The following is a 26,411-nucleotide window of genomic DNA, read 5'->3' as shown; positions in this document are numbered from 1 at the left end:
TCTAAGATCAAAGGGGCTGAATTGTTTGAAGACAGAACACCGAAGGAGACTGCAATTTTGGAACACCAGAAAGGAGGAGGATAGTTTTTTTTTTGTTTTTTTTTTTTAAATAGCACCCATCATTGTAGGATCCTGTTTCCCTATCAACCAGATAAGAATCTCAAGGTGAAGACATTTTGAAACAAAAAAGGCGACTCTGGTTGCCTGGGTGGTGTCTTGGGATTCAGTCCCATAAGGAATTGACGGCTTTCAGAGAACTTTAAAGGTTACTTGTACCTAGAATGCAAAGGGAGAGGATTTAGGGGTTGTATATAGACCATCTCATAAATAGTGCCTTATAAGTTTATACCTTATAGTTCATATTTCATTTTGGTTAGTGGCATCCAAGCCCCATATATATTTAATTAGGGGACTTATAAGTGTCCTATAATACATAATATTAATGAGACTTTACTCCCCTTATCTTCTAATCCTACTGTCATCCATAGGCTCAGCTCTGTTACTCGCAGTTTGTTTGGGCAAATTTGAGGAATAGGAATCATTGTATTCTTTTCTTCATCCTGATCAAGGAATCAAGAATCTTCCTATACTCCCATTGTACCTTACACAGGCTGTTTATTTAATCTTTAACCTCTTTCTTGGCTGGATATAAATCTCATTACGCTACCACATGAAAGATTCTAGATCTAAAAGTTACATTACCCTATTTACTCTTTACAAAACTTGAGAGGCCTATGAGGTAATTATCTGCCTACTTTAACTTGTAAGCTTCGCATGCTGAACCTTTGTGTGTAGTATCTTGTGTTTCAGGTTACCAACTTTATTTGTTTGACTGACAGCTATTCTTTTATCAATATATTGTATAATATAGCAATATTTACATGCAATTACCTGTATATTGAGTTCCTGTTCAAATAATTTTTATTATAACTTTGAAATTTAATATTAGCATGTGGAAATAATCATATAGTCAGCTCGCAAGGGAATAAGGGTAAGGAGAGGGAGGGAGGTAGGGGAGATGGGTTTGGGGAATGGTAACCTGTGATCATACTTATTCAAATAATTTTATTATATCTTTGAAATTTAATATTAGCATGTGGAGTCAGCTCACAAGGGAATAGGGGAAGGAGGTGGGGAGGGTTTGGGGAAAGGTAAGAACAACATTGTGGACACACTGTCCATTTTAAACAAAATTTGATAATGATTAACAATTTTTAACAGATTAACATATAGTAACATATAATAGCATATAATAATAGCAAAGAGCATATAATAAGTCGTAATAACCTCACAGGTATGTAGAAGCCATCATCTTTCCTTTAATGCGATAGATTGGAGTTTACCTCAACCCATTTCTTCCATTTCCTATCATGTTTCGTATAGTAATTATTTACTATTGCGAAGTTTTCTTCGTATGTCTTGTGTAAGTTAATTTGGTCTATAATTTCAGTAAAAGCCGGTAAAGTCGGATTCTTCCAATGGAAAGCTATAATTTGTTTGACCACAAGGCAGATATGGATGATAAGAGATCTCACATTTGTGTCTATTTTTTCCCAGTTCAGGGACAACAAGGCCATTGCAGGGGTAACTATAATATTACCTGTTAATAATTTGTTAATTAATTTTATGGCTTGCCTCCATAAGGGTTTTACCCGGGGGCATGACCAAAACACATGTAGCAAACTTCCACGCTCTCCACATTCTCTCCAGCATAATGGAGATCCTCCTGACGGCAGATGAGAAAGGCGAGCCGGAGTATAGTACCATCTTGTTATTATTTTATAATAGGCCTCTTTCAGTGTCATGCAGATGTTTGATGCATAAGTAAAGTGGATTGCATTTTCCCACTGTTCTGGAGTGAACGTTACATTCAGATCCCCTTCCCATTTTATCATATGAGCTAACTTATTGAATTGTATGTCATTGTTAAACCACCGATATATTTGCTTGTTATTCCAAAATAAATTGTGTGTGGGATTTTTTAGTAAATTAATAGTTGCTTCAGATATTTTTGGTTTGTTTGTAATGAATTTTTGAACTTGATCCTTTAGTACCATGTAAGGGAAAAAGGCTGAGGAGGGTATTTTAAATTGTTGTCTAATAGAGCTGAAGGTGAGAAATTTAACCCCATCATGAATATCATTTAATTTTTGAATCCCATTGTCTCTCCATATGGGGGAGGGGTTAATATTTTGGGTAAGCATGATAATCTCTATAGGGGTATTTTGGAGGAGGATTTTCCTGTTGGAGCCTCTCTTTCGTTTGGACAATTTATTCCAGGCATATATAATGGGAGAAAAGATAGGGTGATGGGCGTATGCCTTATAAGGTCTGTTGAGAATATGGTCAAAAACCAATTCTTTGGGAGATTTCCTATGGTTAAGTTCAATTTCAAGGTCAAGCCAATTCGGAGGATCTTCTTTCATGAACCAATACTGGCTTTGTTTTATTAAATTCGATAGATATAAAGCTGTAATGTTTGGTAAGCCTATGCCCCCAAATTCCTTGCATTTATATAGAATGTTTGTGGAAATGCGGGCCCTTTTTTATTCCAAATAAACGTATTTATTGTTGATTGGAAGCTAGTCAGGTAGGAAGTGTTGATTTTTAGGGGAAGTGTTCTCAGTATATAAGAGATTTTTGGGACAATAAAAATTTTAGTTGCCAATACTCTGCCCCACCATGAGAGGCCTTTTGTACCGAGGAAACCCAGGTCTTTGTTTATATTTTCCAAGAGTTTGTTCAAGTTTTTCTTCATTAATGTGTCTAAGTTTTTTGAAATGATTATACCTAGATAGTCTAGGTCTCCTTCCGACCAACTGAATGAAACTATATCTTTTATTTTCTTTGTTTCTAATTCCGTCAAGTAAAATGGCAATATTTTGGATTTATTTTCGTTTATCTTAAAAAGGGTAATAGTTGAAAAAAATTGAAGGGTTTTTTGTAGCTCCGAAACTGATTCATAGGGGTCCGTCAGGGTAAACATCATGTCGTCGGCAAAGAGCCCTATCTTATAATGGCGTGTTCGCGTTTGTAGACCTTTTATGGAATTATTTTGCCTAATTGATTGCGCTAGTGGTTCCATTGATAAAATAAAAAGCAGCGGAGATAAAGGGCACCCTTGTCTTGTACCATTTGAAATGTTAAATGGTGTAGAGGAGTAGTTGTTTGCATAAATTTTGGCTGTTGGTTTTGAATAGAGTGCCATTACGCTGTTGATATATTTTTCATTAAACCCAAATTTTTGAAGTACTGATGTTAAATAAAGCCAGTTTAATCGGTCAAAAGCCTTTTCGGCGTCTAGAGTAATAATTACAGATGGCACTTTAGAGGAATGAATCAATTTAATTGAGTTGATAAGTCTTCTAGTACCATCTGACGCTTGACGACCTGTTATAAAACCCATTTGGTCCCCATGAACCAATAACGGCAAATAGGATTTGAGCCTATTTGCAATTAGCTTGGAGTAAATTTTCAGATCTGTATTGATTAAGGAAATTGGCCTGTAATTATTAACAAGGGTTAAGTCCGAATTGTGTTTGGGAATTAAAATAATTGTCGATTCTAACATTTCTGCTGGGAATTTACCTGAGGAACTAGCTATATTAAAAAGGTTTTGTAGATGTGGGGAGAGTAATTTGGTGAAGGTTTTATAATATTCATTTCCAAAACCATCAGGGCCTGGCGATTTAAAGTCCTTGAGTTGAAGAATGGTTCTTTCTATTTCTTCTAGGGAAAAAGGGGAGGTTAGGTTTTCTAAATCATCAAGGGTCAATTTTGGAAGGCTAATTGAGGTCAAGAATTTTTCAATGTCAGAAACATTTGGAAGTGGGGTGGAGGGCTGGGAATGTAAATTATATAATTTGCTGTAATAATCTGCGAAGGAGTTGGCTATATCTTGGGGATGAGATACCGTTGTACCATTTTTTGTTTGTATTTTGGTGATCCTGTTTGCTTGTCTTATTTTTTTCATTCTATTAATCATGTAACGCGTTGGCTTATTAATTGAGGAATATTGCTTCATTTTGGAAATTTTGACCATGGTGTGGAATGATGAAAATATGATTTTCTTAAGCTCCTGCCTGAGGTTCAGTAGCTCTATTTTAATTTGAGTAGACGGGGGGTTTAAACTTAGTTGTTTGTTTTCTTTGTCTTTTATTTTATTTTGAATGTCTTCAATCTGAATTCTAAGCAACCTTTTCCTTTTTGCAGAGATTTGGATCATGATACCCCTCATGACTGCCTTATGGGCACACCAATGGGTGAAAGGGGATGTTTCAGTAGGTGAATTCTCTGTGAAATAATTTGTTAGTGATTTTTCTAATATTGATCTATGGTCAGGGTGGTGTAGTAGGTTAGCGTCACATTTCCATAGTGAATTTTTATTAACCGAGTGGCCAATTTGGATTTCTGCTGAAACTGGGGAGTGGTCCAAGAATGTTTTCCTTTCTATTGTGATTCTATAGATTTTAGGGAGCGTAAAAATGTCCGATAAGATTAAATCAATTTGTGACGCTGATTGATGAGGGTCAGAGAAATGGGTGTATTCAATTGAAGTGGTGTTTAGACACCGAAAGATGTCAAATAATTCATTTTGGTGTATCCAATTGTCTAAAGTATGTGGTCGGTATCTATTTGGGGTGGAGGAATCCATATTTGCATTTGGTACCAAATTAAAGTCTCCCAACCAAATCATGGCACCTCTCTTGATTGACATTACTTTTTTATTTACTTTGTTCAGAAAACCTATTTGACCTGTGTTGGGGGCGCAAATATTGATGATTGTGCAAATCTGGTTATTCAAGGAACAAACAAGAATATGAATCCTCCCTTTAGCATCTTTGATCTCCTCTAGAAATTCAAATGAGATAGATCCTTTAACGATTGTGACCACACCGGCTTTCTTTTTTGTGTTGTCCGACTTGTAAATATGTGGGAAATTTTTATGCGAAAATTTTGGGTTGTCTGAGTGTTTAAATTTGGATTCCTGTAAACAAATTATATCGGCATGGCTTTTGGATAGTTCTCTCCAAAGGGTGTGTCTTTTGTGTGGACTATTTAAGCCTCTAACATTGTAAGATAATGTCTTTAAACTCATTGTGTAGCAGCAAACCTGTGAGGATTAAGAAATCAATATACGTTAAGTAAGAGTAAGAACAATAAACAATAAACTGTAATGTCCACTTGAAGTGGTCCACTACAGTGAACCTGACTTCACCTGTTGGGGGAAAAGTTCGTGTTACTAGCTCCCAAGCAACACCTTCTTGGTTGTTGAACTTATACCCATGCAACATTAACAAGAACGACCAAAAATAGGTATTAGCTTCTTATCGGGATAGTTTCCCATTTAAGTAAACAATAAACTTGAACAAAAACTCTTCATGTTTTACCATCAGAGTCAAGGCGATCCTTATGTCGTGGTTGAAGAGGAATACTGATGGAGTGCAAGAAGTCTCTGCCTTCCTCTGGAGAATTAAGAACGATAAAGTTGCCTTTGTAGTTGACTATTAACTTGAGTGGGAATCCCCACTTATAGGAGATTTCATTGTCCCTGAGAGGTATGGTAATGCTTTGAAAAGTTTTCCTCCCTTTAATCGTTTCTTTGGAGAGGTCAGCATATATTTTTAGTTTTTCAAATGGCTCAGGGAAATGTTTATTTTCTCTAAAGTAATTTTGGATTATTTCTTTTGCTTTGAAGAAGTGCACTCTCATGAGTGTGTCTCTGGGTAGGTCTTTAGGGATGGTGGGCGGTTTTCGCAGCCTATGTATTCTGTCAATTTCTAGCTCTTGCTCTGTTAGGGAGGGAATAATTTTCCTGAATAATTTTTTGGTAAATTCCTCCAGTTTGTTTGGGCCTATGGTCTCGGGGATGCCCCTAATTTTAATATTGTTTCTGCGATTTCGATCTTCTAAATCCGCTACTTTGAGCTTCAGCTTGTGCAACTCTTTTGTGATGTCTTTATTTATTTTAGAGGTTAGATCTGGCCTCTCTTCTATTTTTTTAATTCTGTCCTCAAACCCGTCCATCCTTTTGCTGAGGAGGGACAATGAGTCTTCTAGTAATTTATTTTGTTTATCGAATTTTTCATTCATACCATTTTCGAATTTGTCCATTTTCTCTGTCAATTTAGATATAAGAATCCCCACAGAATTCAGATCAAATCCCTGGGTATCGTCTATGTTTGGGTTGCTTATTTTTTGCTTGGATTTAGCTGGACTCAAGTTAGGAGAGGTTTCTGAGACCTCGTCAGATGAGTCATGTGGAGTAGTGTATTTTTCGGCTATAACCTCTGGAATTTTCCTCTTTAAAGAGGTAGATGAATCCATCTCTATAATAGTAGTGGGGGAGGATTGTTTTACTTCATTTTGGTTACAGAGTTTTTCGTGGTCTGAATCTTCCTCATCTTTTAGTGGGGACCTGGACCTATTGGGACTTGTTTTAGTTATCAAGTCTTTTGATGTATTTCGCCCTACCCCTTTAAATTTTTGGGCTTTTTGAGAATTAGATAAGGCCATGTTTAAGAATTGGGGTTTGGCCGAGGATTTACTCATAATTATCCCCGATCCGTGCTCTAGAATTCAGATAGTAGTAACTAAGACAGTCACAGAATAGGGTAGGAGGGTTGCCCACACTCTAAATCTCCCAGCAAAGTTGGAGTTATATAGAATGATTTATATGTTGTCGTGGAAGAATTTCAGGGAGGATTAATCAGAATTCTCTACTGGTAACTCTGAAGTAAGAGACAAAGGGTTGCTTATTAGAATAACCCTAAGAATATAATTTAGGAGAGAGAAGGTACTATATAGGCAGGCAGTAGTTATGACTATGCAGAGATGCAGCGGGGTGTGTAAACTAATACTATTCACCTGGGTTTGATCCTACCAGAGAAATTAGGTTATAGCTCTTTTGCATTAAAAGCCCTTCAGGCTCCTAACTAGTCGTCAGCAGGATTAGTTGTGTTGTAGTCTCCTCTTCTTGCTAGTGGATCTGGCAGGGTCTTCAAAGCCAACGGCGTTCCGGACCGTCGGACTCCGTTAATCTCTCTACCCCCTGTGATGCAGCATCCAGCATAAGCTGGAACTCACCACCTCCAGAAATGGCGCTGAAGCAGTCCGGCCGGCTGTCTAAGTCCTCAGCTTGTGTTGCCGCGTTGTCGTCTTCCGGTGCAGGGTCTTTCCCAGCCAGGAGCTGGAACTTACCGCCGATTAGATTTGCAGCTGATCGGGTCCAGCTTGGGTTGTCCAGCGCAGCTTTAACAGGAGTCGGTCGTGTGTGTCGCCTGGTCCGCCGCTGGCCACTAATAAAATGGCGGCGTCTTCTGTTTTCTCCTATGATGCAAAGTCCAGGGGAGTGTTGGAGGTGGCGAGAAGCGCTGTCTGTCACTTCACCGGATCCTCCCTGAATCCTTAATTGTTCTTTTCTGCCTCCGCCTTTCAGACCGGGGAGGCTTGGTGCTGTATAGAGATGGGCAGGTAAATACTCCTATTGTGTCAGATGACGATTTTCTAAGATGGCGCCCGGAGAGCTGGTACTTCTCTAATTAGCCGGGCCGGTGTCGGGGTAAAGGTAATAAACTCTGTGACCCGTTAATTTTGAGGGTTCTTCTGTTGTCAGGTGGGTTGTCACAGTACTTGGTGGACAAGTTGAGGAATCACAGTCAATTTAACAGGGAGAAAACCGGCAGGAAAAACAGCTGAGGATTCCTGTCACAAAGATTGACAGGCCTCAAAATGCTGACAGGAATTTCTCTCAGAAGAGACAATTAAGTCACAAATTTAGGCTCTCTGTTATCCTAGAGAGATACTGGGAACATATCCTCGATTATTTTTACCAAAGGATGCTGTTTTTCCATGGTTTGAGTTGATTTCAGACGATGTCACTCAGGAGCTTAGGCACCGCACACCTTACACCATTGCTGCCTAGGCCACGTCCCCCCTGTATATTGAGTTCCAAGGGCTATATACTATAATTAATTGTATCATACTATTATATCTATCCAAGTGTCAATAAATGAGACCGACCAAAATGCAGACAGAAACAGGGAAAACAAAAAATAAATCCCAAACAAGTAGACAATCTCTACAAAGGGCTCACTCTAAATCTTATGAAGATTTCCCCAACTCACCTAGTCCTACTAGATCAAGGTCCCCTGTTAAGTCAGGGGAACCAAGTTCTACATATATAAAACAATTCTCATTCCTAACATATAGTAAAGCTACAAAGGAAGGGACTATACGAAAAAATTCAACATCCAAATTGCCAATAAGCATGTCATCCCGTAAAGGAGACCCCAATGGAGTGTCCAAACTTCCAATTCTAAATACCATCTCACCTAATGAAATGGATACTTCCAGATCATTTAAAAGAAAAGGTCCTAGTGACCATGGGAGTAAAAATGACCCTTCCACTGAAGATTTGGACAACCAGTCTGATGACTATTCACCGAACAATAGCCCAGACAGACAAAGAGTTAAAACAGATCACATAGAGGTGCCACCAATAGCGAAGAGCCCACCTCCTTTAATTAACCTGGATGAATTACTTAGTTCTAACAAGCCTGCCACTGAAGGTTTCTTGGCTAGCTTTTTTAGGTCATTTAATGAATCTATGAGGATAGGATTTGAATTACAGAGCAAAACCCTGCAGAAAACTTGCAACAATTTCATTCAAAGATTCGAGAAGAATGAAAAAAGATTAACTCTTGTTGAAAAAGACACCATTTACCTATCCGAACAGAATTCTAATCTTCAAGCTGAGATCCTTACCCTCAAAAATAAGTTAACAGACCTCGAAGATCGTAGTCGAAGAAATAACTTAAAGATAAGAGGCATTCCTGAATCCGTCCTGCAAGGCGACCTCTGAAACTACACTAAAAATCTATTCAAACAACTGGTCCCCAATCTCTCTGACTTACAACTGAACATTTACCGTATCCATCACCTGCCACATCCTAAGGGGATACCCCAAGACAAGCCCAGGGATACTATCCTTAGAGTACATTTCTTCGATACAAAATAAAAGATTTTGAAAGGCATCAAGGAAAAAGGTTCCTTCCCTGACCCGTATAGGAACATAAAATTGTTCTCAGACTTCTCCAAAGCGACGATGGATGCGCATAGATCATTTAAAGACATAACAGCTAAACTTAGAGACTTCAAAGTGCCCTATAGATGGGGCTTCCCAACAAAACTCTTAGTGTGGTACAACAGCAAAAATTATCCAATCGATACCCCTCAAGAAGGCTTGAGATTTATTAAATTCCTCATGGAAGAACCTGCCTTTAAAGATAAACATTAGAAAATATGCTTATTATTATTTTCATAATTTCATTCTTTCATTAGACCTCTAACTCTGAGGTGTCTTTGTGGGCCTCAGCCACAAGTCTTGTATACCCCACACTTACGTGAGACTCAATAAATTTGGAGTCCTCCAGGAGAACCCCTAAGTTAGTTCTTGTGTATTTTGGCTAGTTTTAGATAGGCCAACCACCAGTTTTGTTGTATTTATCTTTATCGCTCAGTTTTGTTTCATTCATAATTAATAATGAAAATCCTTTCTTATAATGTTAGAGGCATCAACAGCCCTAATAAAAGATTTACCATTTGGAAAGAGATTATTCGTTCTCGTGCCAATATTGTATTTCTACAGGAGGTGAAATTAGCGAAAGACAATCATCCAACTTTTACAAGTTTTGTAAAGAGTAAATTTCTTGTAGTCATGCAAAGTGGATAAAGATTGTTACTTTATATCTTTTTCCAATGCATTGCATAAGAAAAATTGTAGTATATTCTATTCAAAAGATCATATTTAATGTCTTTTTTTTCTTGTCTATTCGAGATTGATATTTGGTTCTCTAATTATATTGATTCCCTTTTCCCTCACCCTTTTTTTTCCAATGTTAACCCCTTCCCCATCTTCCCTTCCCTTTATCCCCTACCATTTCTTATGCAAAGTTTCAATAAAAATATTTAAAAAGATATTTTAGGAATGATACCGGCAGAGGTTAAATATCTAAGATTACGTGTATTTTAATGGAAATGAAAATCTAAAATTAGAATAATTGGAAAAAATACTGAAAAAGGTGACAAGGAAAATGAGTATTCAAGGGCCAGGGATCTTCTAGCTGAGAAGCTTGTGAAGGAAAATGCTTTACAAGATTGCTCCTGAAATATCTAGATGTCTCTAACAAACTGTAACACTTAGATAATATATCGGGTTGGACAGTATCTGAATAGGAGCAAAACATGATTTAGCTGGTGAATATTTCTACTTACGCTATGTGACGTGTACTCTACTAATATGTCATCTTCACCTGATTTACCCACCAGGATGTGCCGCCCCATCCCAGTGAATCCAGAATACTGGGCAGTGATCACAGTTCATCACAGAGTGCTGCAAGGAAACAAGCGGCATGGCCATAAATGCTACTTAGTTATGGTCTGGTAAACAAGAAAGCAGTGTACAAGCCCTGCTACTTGGATAATAGTCTCTGGTAATGAGGAGCGTGCTAAGGTTATATCCACATAACCTTTATGAGGATACACAAGGCTGGAAAACAAATAGTCTCTGTAAGGGTACGTTCACATTTGCGGTTTGCGCCGCAGCGTCGCCGCCGCAACAAAACGCATGCGTCGTGCGGCCCTATCTTTAACATTGGCGCCGCATGGGGCCGCATGTGCATGCGTTGTGTTGCGTTGTGTTGCGTTTTACGCCGCATGCGGCGTTAGGGCGCACCTGTCTGGGCGCGGCAAACGCAACATGTTGCATTTTTCTGGTGGCGCCGACCTTTTAAAAAACGCATGCGTCGTGTTTGCGTCGTGTTTGCGTCGGCGATGCGCCTTTTTTCCCATTGACTTGTATTGACAACGCAGACGACGCAAGTACTTGCGTCGTGGTGCGTTGTACGACGCATGCGTTTTCCAATAAAAAATGCAAAACATTGTCTAGACTTTGTCTAGACACAAAAAAAACAACCTATATATATAAAGAAACGAGGGGTTTGCCATTGTCTTTCACAAGTCATCACACCAGACAAGACTAGACTGGAGAATCTGCTTTCCAAACTTGTAAGTATATATTTCTCTTTGCACATTTTGTATTCTGTGTTTTATTTCTTGATTTGTCTATATTTTTGTAATGTTTGGTCTGTGCTATTACGGTTATGGGTTGTTATTGAAAAATTGTTTGTCTGGTTCTGATAGGATTGCATTTATTTTATTTAATTTTTTTTTCTTTTATTTTTTTTTTTTACGTTACTTTGGGTTTGGTTATGTGTTTTGTTCTTGTGTCATGTGGTTGTTCAATGTATTGATTTTTGCTCATTTTGTCTTGTAAAATTTCTGGTGCATGTTTTTCTGGTTTCTATTGTTGGTGGTAACTGTGTGGCATTTTCTTGGCTCATGTCTTGCTGTGTTTTGGATTATGCTGTTGGCTTTATTTTTTCTTTCCTTGAGTGTATTTTCTTGCTGGTGGGGGGGCAACATTTATGATGTCTTTGTATTGTATAGTTCCGTGCTGCTGCTATGCCATTATAGTTTCAATTGTACTTTCCCTTTATTTTAAAAAATATCGCTGATGTTTTTACGTCGTTTTCCGTATGGCATATATCTTCCTTCATTGACTGATTGCATTGCGAAGTGTGTAGTATAATTTTTATTTGTTTATATTATTTTTGGTGGTGGCCTTTTTTAAAAATTCCATGTGTTTTATTTTCTATTTGGCTATGGTTTATGTTTGGGTTGCTGTATATTTTTACAGCGGTTGACCCGTAATGTTTATTGCTTGTTATCTAGAATGGTTTTTATTGCCTTTTGTCTTTCTGTGGTTAGATGTCACAAGATGTTGTTTTTTAGGATCATGTCTTGTTGCAATTGTAAAGTATTGCGTTCATTATTTTGCTCTTTCATTGTATTTTTGTGCCTGTAATGTTTTTTCAGAAAGTTTTGATATGTCCATTTTTGGACATAGGTGTCTATTTTTGCTTTTTGGTTTGGGTCTATTCTTGTATAGTTTCTTCTATTGATTGTCTTCTCTTGCAATGTATGGCGTTGTGGTGTCGCTTTCTTATTTTTGCTTTGTCCGATCAGTCAAAAGTCAAATGTGGTTGTTGTAAAAAATTTTTGGCATATTTTATTGTATGTGCCATATTTAGGTTTTGTTTTGATTTTTTTTTTTCATTTTTTCATGCCAGAACAAACGTGCTACAATGGCCACTGTGTCAGAATCGAGCCAATCGGCGCAGGGGAGTGTGGTGAGTAATTATGTCAATTTCCTTACTATTCGCAGTCATTTGTAGTTTTTAAAATAATTTCTTTATACAATTTTTACAGGCTTCTTCAAGTGAGGGTGAAGGAAGTCAGCGGGAGCAGAGAGGTCAGGGCCAAGGTGTGGCGTCAGGACGGCGAGTGAGTATTTTTATTAAACAATTTCTTTTTTTTTTTTTGATTAGCATCCTGCTTTCACTAGGGATGTTTAGTAAGCTTACATTCAAACTTTTCAGGGTAGCAAGTATTGGGGGAAGATAGCAAAGGTGAAACAACCAAAACATTCAAAAATACAGGTGTAGAAACCATCAATATACATATATCAAATGACAAAGGATAGGGCCAAGGTACATATCATGACAGGTGCTGGTGTTTGTTAATATTTGCATATTTGTAACCTTTTCTGTTTGTAATTTTTCTAGGTTTCACAACGGGACCATGGAGTCATTGATGTGGAGCTCCTCATATCAAGCATCCAGGAGCGTGGCCCGTTGTGGGACAGCCGTGACTCCCGGCACATGGACCAGGTGGTGTTGAGGCGTTTGTGGGTAGAGGTGGCAAAGTCGCTGTGGGAGGGCTTTGACATAGCTCCTGCAAAGGACAAAGCCAACTTTGGTGAGTATTGCTGATACGCCGTGCAGATACGTTGCTATGACCCACCATCTTTCCAGGATAAACACAACCGTGTGTGATGCAATAAACACCTAAAGTTTTGCATCGCACACGGTTGTTTTATCCATTTCAAATGCTACATATGTAACCTTTTTTTTCCTTTGCATTCACAGTTAAAAGGTTGAGGATCAGATGGCGATCCATCAAGGACCGTTTCAATAAGGGGCTACGGGCAGAGGAGGAGCGCTCGAAGAGTGGTGCTGCTGCGGCCAAGTCTGTGCCCTATAAATATTCCAAATGTTTACAGTTCTTAAGACCAGTCCTTGGCCGCCGTCAGTAAGTATTTTGTCCACAAAACATATTGCACAGCCCCATTACAGTGCCCAGCCACATAGCCTACTGCACAAACACATAGTACATTGCCCAGCCACGTACATTGTGCATCCACATAGTATATTGGCAGGTAACAATATCGCAGCCACATACCACACGTTCTAGCCACGTATCCACATAGTATATTTCACAGGCACATACTGTATTGCCCATCCATGTAGTCAGCGTAACATATTGGCCATCCACGTAAATGTATCCCTATTAAAATGCTATATAGGCCATTAGTTAATTTTTTGGGTTAAGCGTGAGTCCTTGTAGTCCATGACAGGTTAAGTTCTGAGTCAGGGTAGTTCTGATTGCAGGAATAATGATGAAGTCTCGATCACATGAGTCTAACATCATGGTCGTTCCTGCAATCAGATCAGTGAAATCACTGGTTTTTTTTTTATTTAATTTTTTATCTTGACATTAAATTTTCAACTATTTTTGTGGCATAGGCAGCTTCCAGAAAGAGTTTTCGATTACAAAATTTTTATACCCACAGTGGTATACGGTCAAAATGCTTTGACAGCGGGAATGTTCATGATTGTTATCGTCGGCCCTAACGGTCAGCTGGCGATAACAATCAGAAATTAATTATTGGCCACACAGACTGTGAGACAGAGGATTTGTATTATTGTGTAATGTAATGCTATTTTTATTCCAGGAGTTGGCGTATGGGAGAGGTTTTTCATTGAAGACTAATTTTTTCATTATCTTTTCACAGGACACACAGCAGCACCCTCGAGAGAGCTCGCCCCGCAGAAGCGGTCCTTCATGAATCGCCATCTGATCCATCACAGCCCTCCCACAGCGACAGCAGGCTTGCACCACCATCTGGTGAACCGGCAGCCGGTACATCAGGTGTTCCCCTGGCCGAGGCCTCTGGCGCACCTTCGTTTGGGTATTCCCGACAGCGCCAGCGGGCCTCGGACAGGCCAACCATGCCCGAATTTTTGCATTTGAGCACGGTTTTCCAGAACTGTTTCAAGGCGTTGAGCGATAACATGGACACTCGTCTGTCCAATATCGACCGGCGCCTTGAAACAATTGAAACCGAGCTCTCAAATCCGGCAAAACATTTTTTTAGTACCATTGCTAAGGGCATGGTGGAACACCTTACGCCGGAACTACAGATTTCAGTGATGCAGTCCTGCAACACTTCCTACGTGAGGGCTCTCCAGCAGGCTGGGGTCATGCAGTCAGCGACAATGGCAGTAGTGCCGTCGCTGGCAAGCATGACTCCCACTCCTGCTGGAGAGCCACTCCAGCCACCCCACCGTGGTCCACGTGCCGAGCGACGCCACCACAGGCACCATATAGTGCCGCCGACTCCTGCTCCTGCCATGCCTTCATCCTCCCGTAGGCGTCATCATGCTGGGGAACCTGCCACAGGACCCAAAAAAAAAAAAAAAAAGAGGAAACACAGACGGGCACACAAAGAGGCTCAGGTTGCTGTTCCAGTGACAACACCAACTGTCCGTAGGGGCTCGAGTCGCAGTAGGAGCAGCCATGGCCAAACAAGGCTTGTGTTGCCTCCTCCCTCCCCTACAGAGGTGGCGGTTTCCTCCCCAGTATACCCTGGGGAGGGTTTGGATCTCCCATCAAGTCTACTTGACTATGTATCCTCCTCTTCGCCATCATCGTCATCTTCTCCATCATCCTCCCATTTCTCTCACCATTCCAGAGAAGACACCTACCATTCCCCTCTGGTGGCACAGGTGGAAACCCCCTAAGTTTAAGAACCCTTTTTGTTTTCTGTTTTCCCCCAATAAAAAATGTTATTTTTAAAAAACACTATTTGTTATTATTTATGCTATTATTTTCCAGAATTTTTCTCGGCAAATCACGCCATGTGCTGTCTACACATATTTTGTGCTTCAAACACCTCATATATGCAATGTCAGACACTATTTTTTCAATTTTTAGTTTGTCTTTTTTTGGGTGTCTCTCATTGCTGTATGAGGTGTTCACACTTAATGCAGCAGCGAAACAGACAATGATGCAGATCACTGCAGCGTCCGCTGGTTGGTCCCTGGAGAGCTGTCACAGACATCTCTCCAGCGAACAACGATGCAGAGGCCCACGTACATCATGTTGATAAGCGCAGGGCCACGCTTCAGATATTTACCCTGGTTTCAATTGGAAAACATCGCTGTTATCGTTGCTTATCAGGTAAAACACAAAGATACAGGTCGATCAGACAAACAAGTATATGTAATATTATGGTATAAAAATTGTATTTGAATCGGTATAGAATTTAAAAACTTTTTTCTTTAATATTTTAAAAACAACAGGTTCAAGTTTTTATAGGAACATTAAATTTGTGAACTATACTTAGATGCAAAATTTGACATATACCAAACCAACCTAAACGGAACTTTGATTGCACATTTAATGTAAAATTATTTTTTTTTAATATATTTCTAACTGTCACAGTAGAGGTATTATTGGTGTAGTTACAATCAGAAGACAGTCCAAAAGTAACATTACTACACCATTTGATCTTGCCATGACACACGGCCAACATCTGACACAAAATAGGCCGCAAAACGATCACGCATCTGCGCAATTTCCACACTTGTCCTCAGAGGATGATCATGGTAATCGGGCAAGGGGTTGGCTATGGGTTCATCCAGTTCAACATTTATTCTCTCTTTGGCCATAATGAAATTGTGGAGAACCACACAAGCCTTCACCACCTCATCCACTGTTTCAATTTTAAGATTAATGGCCGATCCCAATATCCGCCATTTGGAAACGAGGATGCCAAAGGCGCACTCCACAGTCCTTCTGGCCCTGGACAGTCTGTAATTGAAAACCCTTTTTGTATGGTCCAAGCCCCGACTGGAGTAGGGTTTCAATAGGTTGGCAGACATTTGGAATGCCTCATCCCCTACCACAACAAATGGCATCGCCGGGCCTTCGGTGTGGGGAAGAGGTCGTGGCTGTGGGAAATTAAAATTGTTTCCATATAACTTTTGGCCCATATCCGACTCTTTAAATGTGCGCGAGTCATTTGCACGCCCAAATGCACCAATGTCCACTGCGAGAAAACGGCAGTCCGCACCGGCAATTGCCATGAGAACAGTTGAAAAGTATTTTTTATAATTGTAGAAAAGGGATCCACTTTTCGCAGGCTTGGTAATCCGAATGTGCTTTCCATCGACAGCGCCAATACAGTTTGGAAAATTACACACTTGGTTGAATTTCTGTGCGTTGGCCTCCCAGATTGCACTTGTAGGGACAGGTAAATATTCCTCCCGGAGATTATCCCACAAAGCGCGGCATGTCTCAGCAATAATTCCTGAAAGAGTGGAGACTCCAATCCGGAATTGAAAATGAAGTGACCTAAACGTTTCTCCGGTAGCCAGGAAACTGCAAAGAAGATAAAGAAATTTTGAATAAAGCACATTATAATTTATAAAAGTACATTGACCATTACAATTGAAAAAAATTAATAAAATAAAATAAAAAGTAAATAGATATCACAGTCATTCAAACAGCAACGTACCGTAGAGTCACCAGCAGCCGTTCCTCTGCGGAAATAGCTCTCCGGAGCTGCGTGTCCTGCCTGCTAATGGATCCTTCCACCCGACGCAGAAGATAGCGGAAGCTCTCCTGTGACATCCGGGTATATTCGAAATATTTTTCCCGGTTGTCATTCAGTTCGCCAAACAAGCAATGGTATGCTCCACGACTCTCCCGGACTTCAACTATAGGGTGGATCCAAAAGCGGCGACGACTCCATCTCCGTCTTTCCCTTTCCCTTTCATTAAAACAGGCAACAGCATAGGCATGAGCCAAGGCAAATTCCATATCCATATCCATGTAGATACTGTTCATGGTTCGCTCCATCATGAATACCAGCAAAATGTGAGGAATTCATCTCTGCCAGGGTATATACACATTTGTTAACACCAACCCTCTTCTAGCCATTGGTGGTTCTTTATCTATTGTGTAGACACTTTTTATTGTGGGTGGGGGATGATGAATGACTCACTGCACTAAAAACGCATGCGTCTAAAAACGCTGCGTTTTTTGGTAAAAACGCAACTGCGTTTCAAAAACCCGCAGCGTTTTGCGACGCATGCGTTGAACGCATGCGGCGCAAAACGCTGCGTTGTACATGCGTTTTGGTGCGTTTTTGTTTGCGTTGTGCGTTGCGGCGACGACGCTGCGGCGCACAACGCAAATGTGAACTTAGACTAACAATTGTTATCCATGTGGAGACAATTTCTAGCCACAAAAATGGCTCCAGTGACATCAGTTGTGAAAGTTTATGTAAATGTCATATTTGCTCTGAGGATTCCTCTTAATTTCATTATCTAATTTATTTTGAATATGCCCACAATGATTTTGGATCTCGAATATGACTCCAACATTGTCACAAGTCTGTGGATTCAGTCTGATGTAGTGGCTTGAGATCCATTAGATACTGTATATTGGGTTTGGTCCCAAATTGATCATGAGAATTTATCCCATTGAAAAGGTTATCTGTGAGTATTTTTTTCTTTTTCTTATAGACCGTAGAACTTACCAGCAGGTAATTGCTAACTACCTGCCTGTTGTGCCCAGGTCTGATCTCTGCCATCTTAGAGCAGTCACAGACAGCTCCTGCCGATTGTGCAGCTTTGCGTGATGACACATGAACAGAGACACTGCTTCTCTACCAATCTGCTCTGTTGACAGGGCGTGACTGTTGACGTCATGATAATGGACAACTAGCTCGCTGCTGTGAGGAGCTGTCTGTCCTTCAGCATGACGTTGGCAAAAAGTAATGCTGCCCCATTGATGTGAGGTCAAATGAAGCAGCTGAATCACCAGCAGGAGCAGTCATGACTTCTCTGAGCTGGTTTCAGCCAGATCAGGCAGGTAATTTTCACAACTTCTTGTCTGTCACTTCTTTGCCCATGAGAAAAAATAAAGTAGTCTCAGATAAACCATTTAAATTGAATGCAACTCCATTGACACTTCCAAGACCTCATCCATGCAGGTAAAAACTGTGAAGGATCCACTGAGCTAAACCAGCATTACAAACAAATTGATTATTATCAGCATTGGTGAGGAGTCCCAGCAGTACGATGCCATATGCCAGTAAACCACAGAAAATATGCTGCAAAAAAAAGTGTTTTTTTGAAATCTACCGTTTTTGTATGAAGGCACCTTAAGCCAGTACTTTTCTGGTTTGACCAAATTGTAAACCTTATTTTTTCCCAGATAAAAGTTGCAGAGATGGCAGCTTCAGAACTGAAGAAAAAGTATGGCACGGTTTATAAAGTGGGGAGTTTTGCCAACCTCCTATGTGAGTATCATATATTTTCATTTCATAGACTGCACATTTTTATGAATTGTGCATTTCAAAGACAATTTACGGTATACCTATTTCTGGTTACAAATCTCAAAAGAAGCAGAATTTACTGCGCTGATTTGAAGGTGTAATATAGTAACCAAATATGCAGAGAGTCCTAGGAGAGTAGTAGTGAAGCCAGGAACTGGAGACAGGTGCTTTGGAGAGAAGGAACAGTGCTGAAGTCTGATATGGTATTGAAGTAAATAAATAACTTGGCACTCAACTTAGTGGGTAGTGAAAATAAACAGAAAATTTTTTATTACTTGAATTGCAGCCCAGCATAAACGTTTCGGTTTTACATTTAAACCTTCTTCAGTAAACCGACTGTTGGCGTAATGGTGAATATGGGGCACAGATGTATGTAGAGAGGGTCCTATGATGTAGTAATTTGTTGGACCTCAATGTTATAGGTAGATATCCAGATAAATGAGATACGTATGTATATTTTCGTCCAGAATGGGCTGGTAGAGTAACTAGCTAGTACGAATAACTAGACCTATAAAAGGTGCTGGAATAATGCCAAAGCTCAAGATAAAGAGTGGTATCCAAATAGATAGCCTGGAATAATGTATTCTGGCCGAAGTAGCAATATATTACACCGGAGGAACGGATGATAATCTAATGCACAAATTTTCATGGAGAAGATTCCATAGTGGAGGTGTGAGGCAGGTCTACTCCGGTATATAGTGAGCAAGAGGTGTGCATCAACGCGGTGTCCGCCGCTAGTTATTCAACTAGCTGCGGACACCACGTTGATGCACACCTCTTGCTCACTATATACCGGAGTAGACCTGCCTCATACCTCCACTATGGAATCTTCTCCATGAAAATTTGTGCATTAGATTATCATCCGTTCCTCCGGTGTAATATATCTCTACTTCGGCCAGAATACATTATTCCAGGCTATCTATTTGGATACCACTCTTTATCTTGAGCTTTGGCATTATTCCAGCACCTTTTATAGGTCTAGTTATTCGTACTAGCTAGTTACTCTACCAGCCCATTCTGGACGAAAATATACATACGTATCTCATTTATCTGGATACCTACCTATAACATTGAGGTCCAACAAATTACTACATCATAGGACCCTCTCTGCATACATCTGTGCCCCATATTCACCATTACGCCAGCAGTCGGTTTACTGAAGAAGGTTTAAATGTAAAACCGAAACGTTTATGCTGGGCTGCAATTCAAGTAATAAAAAATTTTCTGTTTATTTTCAATACCCACTAAGTTGAGTGCCAAGTTATTTATTTACTATATATACTGGTGTGGGAAACCTCTCTTGAGCACCGACACAGTTGTGCCACGATATACTTCACTATGATATGGTATTGAAGGCTGACACATCATGATATGTTGCATTTGGTGAGTCAGGTCCCCAGCCACCTTTGCCCTGCCCTGCTCCAGGTGACTGACAAGTCTCTCCATATGTGGTGAGCAGCCTCCGGGAACCTGACTTGGACTAGTGGCATGAAACACGTAGGCTCCAAATCATCATTTGCGGGGTTTTCTTAAGTGACTTTCCTTTTTTGCCTTGTGGTACAAGTTGCCATTTTGGGCATCAAATTAATCAAAATGACGGACAAGATTCTTGAATTAGACAGAAAGCCAAGAATTGCTTTCTCTCAGTCTTGAATTGATTTTGTCACTTTTGGCGCCAAAATTCACAAAAAATGCACCAAAACCTAGTGTACTCAAAAAATGCATCGGAAATGGCGGTAAATGGAGTGAAATTGCACTAAATCTAGCGCCTTTTTAAAAAGTCGCCATTAATAAATCAGGCAAAACCATCTGGAATTGCTTTACTCTGTCCACAAAGCAGAATAAAAAAGAAAAAACTGGTGAGCACATATAGAATAGACATTAAAAAAGGCAAAAATAGAATAATGAATTAATGGCAAACCAAAAAAGTGCAAAATGCAATAAACTAGATGAAAAAACAAATGCAAGTGGTCTGTAGTGCGCAGCTGGGGTTTCAATGTACAGGGTGGGCCATTTATATGGATACACCTAAATGAAATGGGAATGGTTGGTGATATCAACTTCCTGTTTGTGGCACATTAGTATATGGGAGAGGGAAAACTTTTCAAGATGAGTGGTGACTATGGTGGCCATTTTGGATCCAACTTTAGTTTTTCAATAGGAAGAGGGTCATGTGACATCAATCCTATTGAGAATTTGACAAGAAAAACAATGGTAAGGTAACATAGTAACATAGTAACATAGTTAGTAAGGCCGAAAAAAGACATTTGTCCATCCAGTTCAGCCTATATTCCATCATAATAAATCCCCAGATCTACGTCCTTCTACAGAACCTAATAATTGTATGATACAATATTGTTCTGCTCCAGGAAGACATCTAGGCCTCTCTTGAACCCCTTGACTGAGCTCGCCATCACCACCTCCTCAGGCAAGCAATTCCAGATTCTCACTGCCCTAACAGTAAAGAATCCTCTTCTATGTTGGTGGAAAAACCTTCTCTCCTCCAGACGCAAAGAATGCCCCCTTGTGCCCGTCACCTTCCTTGGTATAAACAGATCCTCAGCGAGATATTTTATTGTCCCCTTATATACTTATACATGGTTATTAGATCGCCCCTCAGTCGTCTTTTTTCTAGACTAAATAATCCTAATTTCGCTAATCTATCTGGGTATTGTAGTTCTCCCATCCCCTTTATTAATTTTGTTGCCCTCCTTTGTACTCTCTCTAGTTCCATTATATCCTTCCTGAGCACCGGTGCCCAAAACTGGACACAGTACTCCATGTGCGGTCTAACTAGGGATTTGTACAGAGGCAGTATAATGCTCTCATCATGTGTATCTAGACCTCTTTTAATGCACCCCATGATCCTGTTTGCCTTGGCAGCTGCTGCCTGGCACTGGCTGCTCCAGGTAAGTTTATCATTAACTAGGATCCCCAAGTCCTTCTCCCTGTCAGATTTACCCAGTGGTTTCCCATTCAGTGTGTAATGGTGATATTGATTCCTTCTTCCCATGTGTATAACCTTACATTTATCATTGTTAAACCTCATCTGCCACCTTTCAGCCCAAGTTTCCAACTTATCCAGATCCATCTGTAGCAGAATACTATCTTCTCTTGTATTAACTGATTTACATAGTTTTGTATCATCTGCAAATATCGATATTTTACTGTGTAAACCTTCTACCAGATCATTAATGAATATGTTGAAGAGAACAGGTCCCAATACTGACCCCTGCGGTACCCCACTGGTCACAGCGACCCAGTTAGAGACTATACCATTTATAACCACCCTCTGATTTCTATCACTAAGCCAGTTACTAACCCATTTACACACATTTTCCCCCAGACCAAGCATTCTCATTTTGTGTACCAACCTCTTGTGCGGCACGGTATCAAACGCTTTGGAAAAATCGAGATATACCACGTCCAATGACTCACCGTGGTCCAGCCTATAGCTTACCTCTTCATAAAAACTGATTAGATTGGTTTGACAGGAGCGATTTCTCATAAACCCATGCTGATATGGAGTTAAACAGTTATTCTCATTGAGATAATCCAGAATAACATCCCTCAGAAACCCTTCAAATATTTTACCAACAATAGAGGTTAGACTTACTGGCCTATAATTTCCAGGTTCACTTTTAGAGCCCTTTTTTAATATTGGCACCACATTTGCTATGCGCCAGTCCTGCGGAACAGACCCTGTCGCTATAGAGTCCCTAAAAATAAGAAATAATGGTTTATCTATTACATTACTTAGTTCTCTTAGTACTCGTGGGTGTATGCCATCCGGACCCGGAGATTTATCTATTTTAATCTTATTTAGCCGGTTTCGCACCTCTTCTTGGGTTAGATTGGTGACCCTTAATATAGGGTTTTCATTGTTTCTTGGGATTTCACCTAGCATTTCATTTTCCACCGTGAATACCGTGGAGAAGAAGGTGTTTAATATGTTAGCTTTTTCCTCGTCATCTACAACCATTCTTTCCTCACTATTTTTTAAGGGGCCCACATTTTCAGTTTTTATTCTTTTACTATTGATATAGTTGAAGAACAGTTTGGGATTAGTTTTACTCTCCTTAGCAATGTGCTTCTCTGTTTCCTTTTTGGCAGCTTTAATTAGTTTTTTAGATAAAGTATTTTTCTCCCTATAGTTTTTTAGAGCTTCAATGGTGCCATCCTGCTTTAGTAGTGCAAATGCTTTCTTTTTACTGTTAATTGCCTGTCTTACTTCTTTGTTTAGCCACATTGGGTTTTTCCTATTTCTAGTCCTTTTATTCCCACAAGGTATAAACCGCTTACACTGCCTATTTAGGATGTTCTTAAACATTTCCCATTTATTATCTGTATTCTTATTTCTGAGGATATTGTCCCAGTCTACCAGATTAAGGGCATCTCTAAGCTGGTCAAACTTTGCCTTCCTAAAGTTCAGTGTTTTTGTGACTCCCTGACAAGTCCCCCTAGTGAAAGACATGTGAAACTGTACAATATTGTGGTCGCTATTTCCTAGATGCCCGACCACCTGCAGATTTGTTATTCTGTCAGGTCTATTAGATAGTATTAGGTCTAAAAGTGCTGCTCCTCTGGTTGGATTCTGCACCAATTGTGAAAGATAATTTTTCTTGGTTATTAGCAGAAACCTGTTGCCTTTATGGGTTTCACAGGTTTCTGTTTCCCAGTTAATATCCGGATAGTTAAAGTCCCCCATAACCAGGACCTCATTATGGGTTGCAGCTTCATCTATCTGCTTTAGAAGTAGACTTTCCATGGTTTCTGTTATATTTGGGGGTTTGTAACAGACCCCAATGAGAATTTTGTTACCATTTTTCCCTCCATGAATTTCGACCCATATGGACTCGACATCCTCATTTCCTTCGCTAATATCCTCCCTTAAAGTGGACTTTAGACAAGACTTTACATAGAGACAAATGGTGTGCTTGGCTTTAATGTAGCTTTATTCTTTCATGAGTTATTTACAAGTTTATGACCACTTATGAAATGTGTTCGAAATGCTGCCCATTGTGTTGGATTGTCAATGCAACCCTCTCCTCCCACTCGTGACACACTGATAGCAACACCGCAGAAGAAATGCTAGCACAGGCTTACAGTATCCGTTGTTTCAGATGCTGCACATCTCATATCTTCACAGCATAGACAATTGCCTTCAAATGACACCAAAGATTAAAGTCTAAAGGGGTCAGATCGGGAGACCTTGATGGCCATTCAAATGGCCCACGACGACCAATCCACTTTCCAGGTCTCCTGATGAAAGAATAAAGTTACGTTAAAACCAAGCACACCATTGTTTTTCTTGACAAATTCTCAATAAGTTTGATGGGTCACATGACCCTCTTCCCATTGAAAAAAATAAAGTTGGATCCAAAATGGCTGACTTCAAAATGGATGCCATTGTCACCACCCATCTTGAAAAGTTTTCCACCTCCCATATGCTAATGTGCCATAAATAGGAAGTTGATATCACCAACCATTCCCATTTTATTTAGATGTATCCATATAAATGGCCCACCCTGTATATTTACTCAGAAAGGCCACAGTTTTTCATAATAAAACATACTTGGTTGCAGTCATGCAGCCAGGCTCTGATTCTTGCTGCACATGGTTCTGAATGTGCTCAGTGGTGTACAAGCATGCACACAAGTCAGAGACTTCACAATGGACTCCGCCTACCCAAGAGCTCCTTAGTGATGTGATTTGTGTGATGGAAGCCATGTCAGTGCCAGCCTCCTCACCACCATAGGACTCATTATTCTAGGTGACAAAACCAGCACTATGAGATGATTTTGATCTCCATTATAAGGCTCCACCACTGATTGAAAACCAAAAAGAACTTGTTTAGACCTTGATTCAAATTCCCGCTATTCGCCAAGTCAGTTCTTGTTCTCAATGTTTGGATGTTTCCCCTGTCTCATTTGGGTTTCTGCTTCTAATATAAAGCTTAACTTTACTTCTTGTTACATGTGATATTGTGTTTTAGATGAAGCCTCTGGGACATCTCAAGATTGGGTCCACGACCTTGGAATTGAGTTTTCTTACACTATAGAGTTAAGAGACAATGGCACTTACCAGTTTGTATTGCCAGAAGACCAAATTCAACCAACATGTGAAGAAACCATGGCCGGTGTACTGAAAATTATCGAGTATGTGAATGACAAGTATTTCCCGAATCAGGCATCAAAAACCTGTGGGAATCTTTATTCGTATGCTTTTCTTTCTACATTCTTAACAGTTCTCCTATTGACATAACTTGAAGGATAAATGTGGCAGATATGTATAACAAGTCGAAAACAAAATGAACTAGGACACTTAAATTATAGATTAAAGTAAATCTCCTGCGAAATGTGGACCTCCAAGACCAGCACGATACACTTGGCTACTAGTTTTCCTGGTGTGCGCCATCACAATACCTGCAGGTCACATATTTTTTCATACCTTCCCATCTGTCAGCTCGGTGACAATTTTTAGTTGCACAGCCTTGTCTGATAACCTGATGGCTAGGGGCATACTGCCCAAAAAATATGCTTTTTATATAGGATGGTCAGGTTACCCTTGTTAAGGCTAAATGAATATAGGGTGTAAGAGTGATAAGGAAACACAGAAGACCTGAAATCACTCTTCTCCAATCCCTGACTGTGATATTAATCAGATTCTTGCAAAAATACATTTGAGGTGGAGAGCCTAAGACACTCTAACCATACACCACTGGCAGTCATGGCTGTGTTTCAATCACACCAGGGATGCCATGGTATTAGTGAAACTTTCCAGTTTTAAAAGTAAATTGGAGACTGACTTCATGGTGTTCATTTGTCATTTTCCCCTAACTTTCCTTCTAGTATCAGTTTTAGATATGCTTGTAATTTTATAAATTTTTTAATAACCGTCCGTATTGCAAATTTAAACGAAAATCACAAATAAAAGCACAGAAGATTCGAAAATTATGATTCTTTTTTTTCAAAACCACAATATTTTGAAGACATTTCAGTTTTGCTATCTAAAATTAAGGCAAGAGCGCTCATCAATTATAGCTCCAACAGCCCAAGATAATGTCTGAAAAGCTTTCTGTACATTTCACAAATCGGAAAGTGTGACTCATGAAATTATAATCTCTGCTCAATTCAGATATTCATACAGGAGGTATACTGGACGCCAAGTCCATCATAGATGCTTATTTTTGACCAATATAATTAATTAATAATTAAGGACTGGCAAGAATAAGAAGAATGGGTGGAATGTGCTCTTGCAGATCTTTTCTGCACAAGAAAACCAACACAGAAAAGTAAGGTGTTTATCCAAATCTTATCAAGACATAAGCACAAATCCTTCTACACCTACCTTTGAAATCATTGCCTAAATTAAAAAAATATCTGCAGAATATACAGTACTTTGAATGCTTCTTTTAATTGCTACTTAAAACAATATATATTGAGAAATGAGTCATTGGTCCAAATAAATTAGGAATTAGCAGGGTTTATACATTTTCAGACTTTTTTTTGCAGGCTTTATTGCAGAGCTGTGGAGTCTATAAGCCAAACCTCCGACTCCTCAATTTCCCTGACTCCTGACCCCACAGCACTAGTCATTACTGAGCATGTATATAAAGTGCAGCACTTTATACAGGGCTCAGCATTCAGAGAACTGCTAGACCTGTAACAGAGAAAATTTTAACTGCAGCACCAAGTAATGTAAGTTATAAATCGCTGGAATCAGGATCTCTGCCCCTACATCATGCTGCTCTCAGAGGTGAGGGCAAAAACTTGGTGATAGACTACCTTTAAAATGTAATCACACAACACTTAGTAACTTA

General features: G+C 39.7%; 3 protein-coding genes across 7 annotated transcripts in view; 2 read left to right on the top strand and 1 right to left on the bottom strand.

Moving 5' to 3' along the window:
- The window catches only part of CPO (carboxypeptidase O), a 600,072-nt gene extending 574,093 nt beyond the window's left edge, over nucleotides 1-25,979 (top strand). For all 5 annotated transcript variants that reach the window (XM_069733693.1, XM_069733695.1, XM_069733697.1 and 2 more), the window contains 2 exons: nucleotides 18,469-18,553; nucleotides 24,585-25,979. In XM_069733693.1, coding sequence (XP_069589794.1) covers nucleotides 18,469-18,553; nucleotides 24,585-24,853 — 354 coding nt within the window. In that variant the 3' untranslated portion in view covers nucleotides 24,854-25,979. The remainder of the gene's footprint in view (nucleotides 1-18,468; nucleotides 18,554-24,584) is intronic.
- Nucleotides 12,165-15,112, top strand: LOC138644831 (uncharacterized). Its single transcript, XM_069733699.1, has 5 exons — nucleotides 12,165-12,251; nucleotides 12,331-12,405; nucleotides 12,687-12,879; nucleotides 13,050-13,212; nucleotides 13,976-15,112. The coding sequence occupies exons 1-5, from the start codon at nucleotides 12,207-12,209 to the stop codon at nucleotides 14,982-14,984; spliced, it is 1,485 nt and encodes a 494-aa protein (XP_069589800.1). The 5' UTR covers nucleotides 12,165-12,206; the 3' UTR covers nucleotides 14,985-15,112.
- On the bottom strand, nucleotides 15,648-17,416 carry LOC138644832 (uncharacterized). Its single transcript, XM_069733700.1, has 2 exons — nucleotides 16,763-17,416; nucleotides 15,648-16,626 (listed from the first exon to the last, which is right to left on the bottom strand). Exons 1-2 carry the CDS (start codon nucleotides 17,107-17,109, stop codon nucleotides 15,741-15,743), a joined length of 1,233 nt encoding a protein of 410 aa, XP_069589801.1. The 5' UTR covers nucleotides 17,110-17,416; the 3' UTR covers nucleotides 15,648-15,740.
- Nucleotides 25,980-26,411: the final 432 nt, after the last annotated feature.

This window comes from Ranitomeya imitator, chromosome 7 (assembly GCF_032444005.1).
Source record: "Ranitomeya imitator isolate aRanImi1 chromosome 7, aRanImi1.pri, whole genome shotgun sequence".
Classification (NCBI taxonomy): domain Eukaryota; kingdom Metazoa; phylum Chordata; class Amphibia; order Anura; family Dendrobatidae; genus Ranitomeya; species Ranitomeya imitator.
This window is presented reverse-complemented; position numbering and strand designations above follow the sequence as displayed.